The sequence below is a fragment of the Lygodium microphyllum genome, chromosome 16 (assembly GCF_053477565.2).
Source record: "Lygodium microphyllum isolate KBCC chromosome 16, Lygodium_microphyllum_v1.1.10, whole genome shotgun sequence".
NCBI classification, from domain to species: domain Eukaryota; kingdom Viridiplantae; phylum Streptophyta; class Polypodiopsida; order Schizaeales; family Lygodiaceae; genus Lygodium; species Lygodium microphyllum.
In genome coordinates, this window is record NC_141150.1 from 116,903,136 (window position 1) to 116,916,986 (window position 13,851).

The 13,851-nt window shown below is 44.5% G+C and overlaps 1 protein-coding gene across 1 annotated transcript in view; it reads left to right on the forward strand.

Moving 5' to 3' along the window:
• Window positions 1-3,840: 3,840 nt before the first annotated feature.
• Window positions 3,841-13,851, forward strand: part of LOC148023283 (F-box protein FBW2-like) — a 30,707-nt gene continuing 20,696 nt past the window's right edge. Inside the window, exon 1 of the mRNA XM_087696321.1 lies at window positions 3,841-4,458. Coding sequence (XP_087552447.1) covers window positions 3,878-4,458 — 581 coding nt within the window. The 5' untranslated portion in view covers window positions 3,841-3,877. The remainder of the gene's footprint in view (window positions 4,459-13,851) is intronic.

A 13,851-nucleotide genomic window follows, 5' to 3' on the forward strand; every position in this document is an offset into this window, starting at 1 on the left:
AAATATGTGAGTTTCCATGTAAGATGGGGATGATGGGTTTGTTGAATGGCTTCTCTCTATTGGTGATGGTCACAATTATTTAGATGGCAGTAATCATGTTGCTATCCCAGCATATATGGTTTTGCAAGATGCAACCATGGATGGTCTCATTTTGCATGTTTCATGGACATTCATTGTCAGCAAGACTATGCATCTTTTTTCAAAGGATGAGCTATTTTGGCCTCTAAAAATAAAGATGTTGATGCTTTGAACATTGCTTCCTTACGTGAAATGCTTGGAGCTTGTCATACGTACTACAGTGTTGACTTTATAGCAAAGATAGACACAAGTTCTTTCCTTTACTCAAGTGAGTAATTGAACTCCAAAGATCTAGGGAGATGGTTTTTCACCATATTGTTGGACTTGGAAAAAAATATGCCGATGATGCTACTAAGAAACTTGAACCCTGTATGGGCCTTTGCAATGGTATAAGGTTGATATGCAAATAGTTTCACAAAAAAGTGCTAGAGGCTGAAATTATCACAGCAACTAATGTTGGTGTTAGTGTCTTCGTATCTAGGATTATCTTTATCCCAAAGTTTCCAAGGTTGCCCTTCATCATGTGTAGAAGATAGTTTCCTATTAGGCTAGCTTTTGCTATGACTATTAATAAGTCTCAAGGACAAACATTGACATTCTTAGGGCTACACCTCAAGACACAAGTATTCTCTCATGGGCAGCTATATGTTTCTTTTAGTTGAGTAAGATATTCTACTTCCATAAAGGTTTTACTTGAAGACCAGAGTGCAAACACTCATTCCACTGCAAACATTGTGTACCTTGAGGTGTTGTAGAAAGCTAGGTGATTTTATGTTCTGCCTTGGTAATTCAAGTAAAACAAAATTCCTTTTGCATCATGTGAAAAGACTTATCACTATGTGAGTGTACTAAGAGATATTTTAGATGGTATCGTTTAATTTAGTTTTGTTTGTGGGTCTATCTTGTGTGCCGTGAACTTCCCTATGTCATGTCAATTTTGTTTCTTTTGTTAATTGTATATGTGTATGCATAATTCTCATGTTTATTATATTGATTAGCCTTTTGCATGATGATGGAGTGTGGGGAATCCTCTGTCCCTATTATGCATATTGTAATTTCTAAACTTGTGCTCACAACGTCTCCCAATCCAATGAATTTGCGTAATGTGAAAGATGTTGGGAAAACCACCTCATCGATGACGTTTACATTCTTGGTGCCATTCATTAGGGTACGTATTCTTTCCTTTTTTTTTTTGGGTGTTTCTTCAACATTTTTGTGTTCAAAGCTCTACTACACTTCTTTATGAAAGTTTGAGGTTTGTTTTTTTGAGATTTACATGAAAATGTTGAATCTATATGTTCCTCAAGTCCAAGTCTTTTGTGCCAGTGGAAGGGGGGGGGGGGTAACATACCCATGACCTATAAATGAGACATGCCAAGATACACATCCTTGCATCCCCAAGCTTCAAAGCACTATGGAGGTGATAACTCTTGAGGTTTTTGAAAAAATGATGCTAAAGTTGAGCAATTAACAACTTTAGTTGGTCAACTCATGCAATTCTTTTAAAAGGAAACGCATTTACAATCTATATGCTTGTATGATGTATTATGGGAGTTACATAGTGTACATATTTAGCTCCTTAGCATTGTTGGAGATTTGTGTTATGAGTTAAAAGGTGCAATAGAGGGGGTGTATGAAACAAGGAGATTAATGGATAACATACTGAAGAGGGAGAGGCATGATTCAAGGCAATTAGAGAGCAAGACAAACAATTTGAGGTAACAAGGAGAATGTTGAGCAAGTCATGAGTTTGAAAAATAAAGTTGCATCTTCAATAATGTCTATTGCTAGGTTCAATGGGTTGCTGACATTGATGGGTTAGCATCTCCAATCAACTTGAGCCATAAAATTTGTTACTACTTAACATTTGTGAATACCTCTTTGTTGTTTTCACATTTTATTGTCCTTTTGAAATTCTTTCTTGCAATTAGCATGTTGCTATTGCAAATATACATTGGCATCTAATTATGGGAGTAAAGAATGAAAATGACTCCCCTCTTTCAAGGAGGAATTGCAAGATGTGGGTTTCAATGTTCATGAATAAGTATGCCATTTGTTTGAACAAATGTGTTGTCGTCTCCATTCCACTTGCCTTTGTAAATTTTAAAGTGTCCTACAAATCACATAGTCGCTATAATATTTTTAATTTACAAAAAAGGATCCTTAAAGTTTATAAGCAACATTTTCTTCATGTATATGTTTTATTGTTTAATGCATGTGTTCACTAAAAAGACTGTTTTTCAACATTCATGTATTTGCAATGAGAATTTTCATGTGACTTTGCTTGCTATGAGGTCAACGTTTTCATAAGTGTTTGTATGTTGAATATGCTTTCTAAATATTGACATTTCTTGCTTTTTTATTCACCCCTTGTTATGGTCGAGATCTTAGCTTTTTTAAATGCTTTCTTCAAATGTCTACTCCCGTATACACATATTACCCTGCATCGAAAACTCAACTGTGTCTCTAAGAACAATACATTTTTCTGTTGTTCAATCCCATTATGTGTAGGAGCCTTGCTCGTATTGTTAAGTGCCTGCCAACTCTCCCATACTTGGATTCTGCCAGTTTAGTTTTTGTGGAGATACAATACGGGACTTATGTACAATATTTTTATGTTTTTGCTCCGTTGGAAGCGTTCTTGATTAAAAATATACATTCTTTACACACCCCACTATGTTGGGAGCATCATGAATTCATAGATCTTTCATGTTTGGTTAGAGTGATCAACTGCATCATGGCGTTATTGTCTCTGATGAATATGATGTTTGCACTCCTTTTTCTAATTCAGGTAATCGGATATGCATTTTCTTTTTTGTTTCAAATCTTTTTTGATTCATGCTTCCATTTGTAAGTGAGTAACATGTTCATTCCAGGTAAAAGGAAGTTTAGAGAGTGTGATCGTCGCTATCATTGATGTGGAAAAAACATGGGAGCATCATTGGTATACAATGTCATGGATGCTCTAATGCTCGCAAACAATATCCTTATACAAAGGAGAAAAGTATTTTGAATGGTTTTATAGTTTTTAATGTGCTATTTTCTTTTCTTCATTAGCTATGATATAGTCAACTATTGAGTGTGGTGTGTACTTTGCAATGTTTTTTAAAAAAATATCTATAATGTGTTGAGGATGCAAACTACTAAGAATACTTTCAATTGTGTTGCATGATGGGTGCTTGGCCTTGCTTTTCTTTGGTGATACTAAAGCTTGAGATTCATGTCTTTGTGCACATGTGCTTTTAAAAAATATTCATATCGAGAAAAAAATGTGAAGTGATCGAGGCGAAGCCTCGCAAGCTTTGGAATGATGCACTTAGCACGGTGCCAACCATGCTAACTAGTTGTGATTATAGACATAAGTATGAAAGCAAAAAGTGTAAACCACAATTATAACATTTGAAAGTGCTAAGCATATATGCCTTAATATATTGATGCTTCTACTGCTTTATGTCATATTATATGAAGCAAATAACATGACAAACATATCCAATGCAACCGCAAGTAACGTATCATTTTCTTGTTATATGATATTATATGCTCTAAATTACTTTCGATTTTGGACGCGGGCATTTCTCATTATCGCCCATCCATAGGCATTTCTATTAAATTTTTACACTTTCATATAGATTAACAATTTTCTAAGTTGCGAGTTGAGTGTATTTTGCTATTTGTAGGATAGGTTTAAAGACCCTCGGTCGGGGACATACTAAGACTCAAAGAGATCGACTTCCCACAAGTCAGCGGGTGGACTGTGTATCTGCGCGTGGCCTCTGCAGTGCGCAGAATATGTAAACTCATGGAACTTGGAACTTGGAAGTCGTCGGGGCAGGTCGATTGCGGCACGCGAGAGAGGACCGCCAAAAGTCAAACCAGAAGGCAAGACGATTACATACAAAAGACGGTATCATCGTACAGCGGCAGCAGCAGAATTGCCTCTGAGGCAGCACCCATGTTTCTTCCTTCATCTTCCTTATCGTGGTCATCGTCTTTGTCATCACCATTATCATATTCGCTGTCGTCATGGGCGGATATGGTGCCCGACGCCTTGGCCAACATCTTCAACCGCCTCCCTCTGAGAGCCCGCCTCATGGACCTCCCCAGGGTTTGCAAAGCATGGCGATATGTTCTGCAAGTTGAAGGCGGGTGCTGGCAGATCATAGACCTGGACCAGTTGACCTTCCCAGCCGGGCTCTCTCATTACCGAGAGGGTTTCTCCTCCCAGCGGATGGTGGAAACATACCTGTCTTACTATAGGGAGGGTTTCGGCTCCTCGCATCGGGTGGTGGAAACAGTTCTCAGTAGAAGTCAGGGTTGCCTGCGCGAGTTCACTCTATCCGAATGGTGCACGGACGCTATATTGAGGCTTCTTGCCAAAAGGTTCACCTTATTCTTTCTCCGCTGTTGTTTTGCTTCGTAACTAAAACATAGTAGAGGATGAGGAAATACGTTTTTGTTGCTTGATGCCGCTGCTCAGAGCTGTTCATCCTGCTCTTTACTGGATTATCTTCTCCACTCTCTTCAATCTATAGCCATCCTTTGAAGTGCCTGGATCAAGGTTTGTGGTCTGGGAAGAGGTTCTCTACTGGTATGCCAGATTAATGCCTCTAGGGCTTGGCGTGGCAGCCTCTGGCCTCAGGGATCTGACACTTTGATGCAAGCGGCGGTCTGAAAGAGAGCCTCCACTACCCTGGGGGCTACAGCAAGCTCTGCTTTGATGATCTCATGTGGCATTGATGGTTTACTATAAATTGTCCTTGATATCATAAGGATCTAAGCTCTGTCCAACTGTCGCCGATCAGAAATGGAGAAGCTATGAGCCCAAACAGGTGCCCCATACTTCGTAGCTGAGGTGACTAAGGTATCATAAGCCGTCTCTGGTGTGGGGTCCCTGAAGATGGGCCTGATGAAATTGTTGCTCCATCTATGCAAGTGCAGTGCAGTATACCCTCGTGTACCGGCTCCCTGTACTGGTAAAGGTGATGCCTAAGTACACATATGAGTTTTTCACCTCCACCTGGTCGCCTTTGGAAGCGATCACCTTCTTTAATAACCTGTCTAGATGTGTGTAAGACTATGACCTTGGTTTTTGCAAGATTTACTTAGAGCCCTCTCTATGTGTAAAACTTATCCCCAATACATTCATGCAATGCTGTAATCCCACCAGTGAGTCAGATATCAAGATGATGCCATTAGCACACAGCAGTAGAGCAACTAGTAATCTAGACAGTGATGCACTGCTACCACCTCCTCTATCTATAAACTCAGCAATCTCATCAATGTACAGGTCAAAGACGGTTGGGGACAGTGGGCAGCCCTGCTTTACCCCCTTAGTGCTATGTGGCATTTGATGAGTCACCTGGGTCACAAATACAATTTGCAATTTGGAACTATATTGGAGCAGCAGGGTTAGTCCTGGATGGGTGGAGGAGGTCATTAGGGGCAGGAATATGATCCTTCTAAGTTCTTACAGAGACACATCAAAGCCAAGAGAGGGGACTACTATGGATGGTAGGGTTCCATTGGAGTCAACATTGGAGGGAGAAGAGGAAGAGTAGGCAGGGCCAGAGGGTCAGGTGAGGTGGCTGTTCTATTCAGGAGAGAGTTCCAGCTGAGGTTTAGTATTGTGAGCAAAACATAGTAATAGGGAACGGTCATCCCGGGCCCTTGGAATGTAAAAATGCTGTCCCAGACAGATCTGTTGAAGGGATGCCAAAATGGGATGGGGGATGTCCCCTATCCTGTCCTCAACAGCCATCCCCCCATCCTGGCTGTCCCCTCCTTGTCCCCTTGTCATGTCCCCATTTAGGGGACCCTTTTTTTTTTGGATAGCTAGGTGGGGGATCTTTTGGGGGTGGCTTTTTAGTGGGTTTTTTTTTTTTGTGGGTGGGTTTTGCAGACATCTTCCAAGGACTTCCCCTTTTGTCCCACATACATATACAAAGTCAGCATACTTTTGTATGAAGCCATATTAAATCAGCCTGCATTACACAAGCAGTTTTTCTACATTGGAAAATACATGTATGCATGCATGCACATGCACATATTCTTTGGTAGTATACATTCACCCATACACACATCACATGCTTATATTTTAAAATGCTATTTACGTATGCCGTCCCCTCCCCCCTCCCCCCTCCCTCATCCCAATCCCCATCCCTGTTCCTTGCTTTTGACCAACCTGTCAAAAGATGACGTACCAGCGAGACAGCAGGGTTTGCGAGCAGGAACACGGAGTGAACTCGGCAAGCATAGAGAAGAGAAGAGAAGAGAGAAGAAACTGTGATGAATGGAATGATGAAGTTCTGAATCATGGAGTGAATGTGATACAAGGGAACAAGGGTGCCGTAGCACAAGGAAGATGGTGAAGACAGTCACGACACGAACCGCAATGTCCTCTTGAAGGGGTGTGAGGGTAGTGGAGAGGCTAGAGAGAAGAGGTGACGGACTGAATGAATCAGTTGTAAGGAATGAATGAGAGAGTGGCCTATAAATAGGCACAGCCAGTCTAGGATGGCGCTCCTTTTTGGGGCTGCAAACCCTAAACGCAGAAACGCAAAAACGCAAACTACGATGAAGGGTTTCTCAACACCCCCTCTTAGGCCCAAAAAGGGGAACAAGAAAAGAGTGAGGTGGAGATGCAATGCTACATACTGAAGAATGCTCATGCAGTAGGTGCCACTTGGATAGTGTCTCTCGTGGGGAAATTATTCACTTGCCCAAGCGACCTAGTACATAGATGATGAAAACATGCAATGCATAGGAGGAATGTTGGACTTTGTGTGGTGCCGAGAACCATAAGGATATGCGCGTACTCAATCTCGGGAGGTGGCTCCATGCTGACCAAGTGACCAAGGCAAGAAGAGAAGAGGAGGAAGAAAATGTAGAGAATCCCTAAGATCCAAGATTTCCATCGAAAAGGAAATCTCCAGTAAAGACTAGTAGACAGAGTGAATTGGAGAACATGAAACACAACCTCGGAAGAGAAGCCACTAGCTCTGTGCATCCATGTTGGAAGGAATATGAAGGCCTCGTTACCAAGTCGCGGCTGAACCTCTGAGGTCCCGATCTAGGTGGTACCTGAAGATCCTGGGTATCAGTAGAAGGGATGACTGGTCGAAGATAACCACCCCAAGAAAGTAGAGGATGGGTGAAGACAGCCACTTGCTCTCGAAGGAGCAGACTGACGAGGAGACGGTATCAAGCAATCACTGTCTCTTGATGGAGCGGACTGCAGAACCACGGGCCATGGTAGCCACTGTACTTGAAAATAGATGGGAGAAGATTGCCGCTGGTATTGTGACAATCTCCAGGAGGTCGTAGCACCAATCGATCCTCCATGTGCTCGGAAGGACTTAGTGCGCATCGGATGCGTCTTAGTGCCTTGAGCATAGTACTTTGATAGCCGATGTAGAATGATCCCTGTGGCCCAGAAAGAAGAGGTGGCACAAGGAGTGCCTGGTGGAAGATGCATATACTTCGGGGGGGTAGGGAGCAAAGGTCGAAGTCGGCAAGCATCGGTGGTGTGTCCAGTGATGCCACAGTAGGAGCACCCAATAGTCTGGACATCTTTTGACAAAGAAGCCATGGATACCAGTGTGCCTTGCTGAAGAAGGAAGAGGTCAGCCACCATGAACCATGAACTGCACTGTGCCCCCCAAGGGGTGCGAGGGCAGTGTGAAGCATGAACCGCAATGTTCGTCTCAAGGGGTGGGAGGGTAGTGGAAGGGTTGGAAGTGAGCTGGCAGTGGGAGGAGGATGTGACCAGCAGTAAGAGGTTGCAACCGGTAGAAAAACGCAGGTGAGGAGAGAGAAAGACTAAATCGCAGGCAAGACAGCCTGTAGGAGAGAGAAATACTAAAAACGCAGACAGGAGAGCCTACAGGAGAGAAAGATTGAAAATGTAGACAACAAGACGGTGATGACGTGGTAGGCTGTACAGCAGCAGGATTGCACAAGAACAACAGTCGCCTGACTGAAATCAGCTCCAAACTGCGTGAAGAGGGTTGGAAATCAGGTGCCAACTGAGACAGCAATGGACAGCTTTGGTTGAGATGTCCTCTGTGAACGGGGTGTGGACAACAAGCTGAAACACCTGAAATCTGCAAAAACGAGATTTTGATGCAGCGGAAGAAGAAAAGAAGTGGATGTCGAACCTGCCACCGGTCTTTGCCTTCACTGGAGTGGAGGATCTTCGCTGCTAGGTGAGCAGATCTGGCTCTGATACCATGTCAAAAGATGACCTACCAGCAAGATAGTAGGGTTGGCGGGGAGGAACACGGAGTGAACTCGACAAACATGGAGAAGAGAAGAGAAGAGAGAAGAAACTTTGATGAATGGAATGATGAAGTTCTAAATCATGGAGTGAATGTGATACAAGGGAACAAGGGTGCTGTAGCACAAGGAAGATGGTGAAGACTTATACAATTTACTAGAGAGGATGCCTGAAATGCAGGATGCCTGAATCCCATAAGTACAGTGGTGGAAAAGGGAACCATCATGAGCCTATAAAGTGTTGTACCTGTTAGCAGTCATGTTTGTCATGCCTTGTCATCTCCTGCCTGTGAGCCTCAGTCTGAGTCAGATGAGGACTTTAGGAGCTCTGACTTTTCTATCACTTGTTTTGACGGAGGAGGTAGCTCATTCTAGAGCACTCAGTTTATTGCATTTCAGTGCATTTTCTCCTCCAGTCGGGATTTTATGTGCATTTCCCGGGGCAGTTTCTGCATTCTTCAGCCTGCCTCACCTGCCGGACATTGTCCACCCTTTCCGGGATTTTTCTGAGCATTCCTAGCATTTTTGCCAGCATTAAATGCTGGTCGGATCAGCATTAAATGCTGGTCGGACATATTTATGGCCTCAAATTTCAGGTCAGCCAGTTTTTGGGTTTTTTGGCTATTTATAGCCATTTTCCACTCGGCGGTCAGTTGTATTATCATCTTCCCTCCTTTGGCAGGTGCACACTCCGACTCCGTCATCTTCCTCCGTCTTCGGTGCTACCGTCATCATCAGCCTGATCTGGTGCCCTCACTGACGCTTCGGGCTGCGTGCAGGGGCTGATCAGTCCACAGTTTTGTATTCAGCATTCATTACAGTCAGTGCAGATTTTCTTCCTTCATTTTCTGCTGTCTCTCTCTCCTCCTCTGTGTTCGTGTTCTTCTTCCGTTGCGCACTCTCACATGGTATCATCGCCTGATTGAGAGCACGGAGGACCTAACCTTGTGGAGAGATACCTCACCCCTCTTCTGCTGCTGTCCCCTCATCTCCAACTGCCCAGGCTGTCCCTCCAGGTGGCCATTCTTCTTGCGTTTGCTGCAGACGACTTCTCCAAAGACTGCCACGTCATCAAACGACCCCTCCTGCTTGCGTTTACCATCAGGTGGCCCCTCCTTCAGCTGGGCGACACATCATCAGGCTGCGTTTTCTTGATTTGGTGATTGTTTCCACTCCTGGCGGCTCATCTCCTGCTAGCGACCCACTCCCAGGCTGCGTTTTGGTGCCTCACTGACGTTTCGGGCTGCGTGCAGGGGCTGATCAGTCCACAGTTTTGTATTCAGCATTCATTACAGTCAGTGCAGATTTTCTTCCTTCATTTTCTGCTGTCTCTCTCTCCTCCTCTGTGTTCGTGTTCTTCTTCCGTTGCGCACTCTCACAGTACCTTCTTATCATTCAATGATGGAATACTATTGTACTTTGTGATTTCAATCATAGTCAGTGTGATACTCAAGATTGTGTTTATGAGTTCAAGCTTTCAACTTGGAACCAAATTCACTTGAGTAACAGTCGGTCTCTCTAATCTATGTCATCATGAACATTGTCTTTGTGTTCAATCCACCATAGCCATGCTCTAGATGCATGCATTCCAACAGCTACAATAACCTAAGATAGCATTCACGAATAATATGTAGTTGAGTTGATTGAGCAGGTTGAAAATGCACATACCTTCCAAGGTTGTATGGACAAGGCAGCAACTGGGAATAGCCAATTAGGTGTTGACGTATTTTGGGAAGTTGTGCAACGCACAGGAGAGTGACCAGCAAGGTGTCGCCCAGGCTGCATATTGCAAAATGTAGTTAGGATTGCTGATTGATGATGACATCATCGAAATGCAGGTGTATGAGGGCTCTAGGCAGCAGGGTGGTTGTTGCAAATAGGTTGCTAGGTATTGGAAGGGGTGGGGCTGTAGTGGTCAAGGGCTATTTGTCAGAGGCGGCCGATGGTTGAAATCTACACTTAGATGTGAGAAACTTGCACAAAAGAATGAGTTTGAATGGTGGGTAGTGTCACCGAGACATGAAATTTTGAGATTTAATCTTGTTGATAGCATTTGATTAAGTTACTAATCAAATGTACAAGGTTGTTTAGCATATGTGATCCACATGGCAATTATTTCATGATAACAAGCCAAGGACCTTGAGGATGCAATGGATGTCAAAGGAAAAAGTTGTGACAAGTTATGCTAGCTAGGCTTTGACGGTCAGTTGGTGTCAATCTTAACCCTAGGACAGTTGTTTGGCCAATAAGTGTTAGTGGTGACACTAGGGATTAGTGTTAATTAATTAATTAATGCCAGCCTAAGGGTCAACAGAGTTTAAGGACTATTATAGGTTACAAATGGCCTAGCCAATTTAATTATGGATGGGCACATTTAATTTTTGGGCAAGGCAAGAAGGGTTGAAATTAATTTTTGAAATTATTTAGTTATGAAAATTAATTTAATGGTCGATTGATGTCGAAAATTGGATTTAGAAGGTTGTCATTTGGCAAAAATACCGATGTAAATTGAGAAAAACGTTTTTTGGGCTTGGTTTCAGCCATTTAGAGAGTTTCCAGCCCATGAGAGAGAGAGAGAGAGAGAGAGAGCAGGTCGAGGCGATGGGTGATGGTGGACTTGTGGATGTGTGGACGTGCTCCCCCTCATCACCGGTCGTGTGATCCTACCTTGCGTGCTGCCTAACACCTTCCGTCATCAGCACAAGGTCTGTTTCGCCCTGCTTGAGCCCTGCCCTCGCCCACCTGCGAACAACCACTTGTCCTGTGAACTGGTTTCCCTGGCTGACCAGAGCGGGGTCTCATTTCGTCTTGCCTGTCCCATCGATTCGTCTTCTGTCCCAGCTCGACGTTTGTCTTCTGCCTGCACAAGCGTGTTCTGTCCCAGCACCTGGTAATCAGGGTTGACCTGACCTAATCTGACATCCCTGCTCTGCGCCTGACAGGAGGGTGTGACGACCTGCCCTAATCCGGGAAGGTGGCTCCGCTTGCTTCTGAACAGTCCGTCCGCTTCTGTACCGGCGCCCAGTTGCGGCTTGCGTGTCTCTGCCCCCCGCGATTTTTTCACTTGGCCTCTGTCCGACATACGTGCTGATACAATATGGCTGGCCTGGATCTGGCTTTCATAGACCAAACGGTGGCAGCTCTTGGCTTGGATTCTGACACCGAGGAACCAGAGGACATGGTTCTGTGCACAGAGGAGATGCCCCCTGCTCCTGACCTCCAGCCAACGGGCAAACGCACCAAGCATGCTTTGGCAGGGATAATGGATCATCAGGATCGTTCCTATGCTCAGGCTGCTTCTGATTCTGTGGACTCCCAGGAGGTTGATTGGGGGCACCTGTTGGAGTTTGCTAACACTTTGCTGGGCGATTATGTTCAACATAATCAGGAAGTCTTTTCGGACTCTGCAATGGAAGATGTTCTGGAAGCCATTGTGGATCCGAAACATGTCTTGTGTTCCTTTTCAGTGTTCTATGAATGTGCTGTGATACTTTTTTCACTGGTAGAATCCCGCTGCTTTCCCGTATTCGCTGGTGGTTGCACAGTCTGCTACAAGAGGAATATGTTGAAGAGATTTTTGTTGGACCCCGGGGTTTTTTTGAGGTGCTGTTGAAATCAGAGACACACCGTGCTGCTCTTCTGTCTAAACTGCCATTGTTCGTTGATCGCCGTCTGGTCCATGTGGTGCCATGGCGCCCCATGGCAAATTTTCAGCGTCTGCTGCAACGTGAATGCCCTGTGTGGGTTGAAGTGGAAAACTGTCCGGCTGTTTATTGGCCACTGCTAAAAGACGCCATGGCTGCTGTGGGCACTGTTCTGGTCCCCCCAAGCCTAAGGGCCATGAAACGCAACCGCCTGTGTATGTTATGGGACACTGCTCGAAAAAGGCCTGCTTGGTTACGCATTAACTGCTTTGGCATGCATCCTTTACATTTTCGTTTGAAATGGGGCAACTTTGCAGGACATTGCTTTTCATGTGGACAATTGGGGCATTTTATGGTTGAATGCCCAGAGAAGCACCACACTTCAGATGCAGAGCATGTTGCGCAGCCCATGGAAGATATGATGTGTGATGCACCATCGCAAGATACCACCCAGCCACCTAAAGTTTTGAATAAAGGTAAACAACAGGTCTCGGGTTTGGATTCTGGTGGCAATGACTGGGTAGATGTATGCGCGAAAAAAGGCAACAAGCATGCTGTTGGCATGATGGATACTGTGCTTGTTGCCTCACCAGATTCCATGCGTACATATATGCGCAGGAGAGAAATGATGTCTTCAGAGTACTCTGCTCCTGCTATGGTTTCCTCTGCTCCCCGTCAACAGACAGCTAGGAGACTGTCTTCAGATGGTCCTAAGGGTCCACCCGCTAAGCTGGCTTTTGACACTCCAGGTAATGTCATTACCCCATGGGATCGTCGTTATCCCCGCTCCATCCCCAAGTCAGCGGATATGCCGCCCACTTCCAAATCTGGTCGTCAGAACTCTTTTGCCGTGCTAGCTGATTTCTTAGATGAGGGTGTACTAGACATTCTCGCCGAAAAGGTCTCATCGAGGCAAGCTGTGCCTCGTACCTGATCCTCTTTTGCATCCACATGAAGATAGCTATGTGGAATGTGTGAAGAATTTGTTCTCGCCACAAGCAACATGCCATGTGGACAATATTGCATGAGAATCAGTGGGATGTCTTGTGTGCTGTTGAACACAAGAGTCAGTGAAGCGGGTAAAGTTGTGGATTGCCATGGTTTTCGTTTGTTCTATGCAGGGACACATGCCAGGCAGTATTCTGGTGTGCTTATGATTGTACATGAAAAATATCAGCCGGTTCTTATCAAGAATGATGTACATGGCTGCTTTGTGGTGATTGAAATTTTATTTGAAGGAGAGATCTTATGGTTACTTGGCCTCTATGCTCCGAATGATCCTCTCTCTCGTCGGGAGCTTTGGCATACCTTGCAGAGTTCCTTGTCCCTTGGCAGACGAGGTTTTTTGATGGGGGATTTTAATATGTGTGTTGATTCTTTACAGTCCACATCAGAACATTCGATCATGGATGCGCCGGAAAGACGTACGTGGCGGCAGTTGGATTTTGCCGTTCTTAAGCAAGATCTCTGGTCTTGGATGTATCCTTCTTCTACAGGGTTTACCTTCCATTCTGCCCAGTATGCCACAACATGGTCGCGGTTAGACCGCATTTACATCATGCAGGATGATGATTTCCTTCTTGAGATGCTTGAAATGAAAGTGTTACAACAATATGCATTGTCGGATCATTTCCCTTTGCAGCTTGAGCTCCTTGCACAACCAATTGCTCCTTTCAAGCAATTTCTAGATAGACTCCCGTTGCGTTTTAACTCGTCTTATTTGAAGCATGCAATCTTCCAGGGCTATATGCAGCAATTGATTGATCGGTTCTTATTGGATTTCTCATCCCAGGGCACTGCTTCCTTTCAACGATTGCTCTCCAATGTGCAGCGGGTTGCTCGCCAGTATGGGATC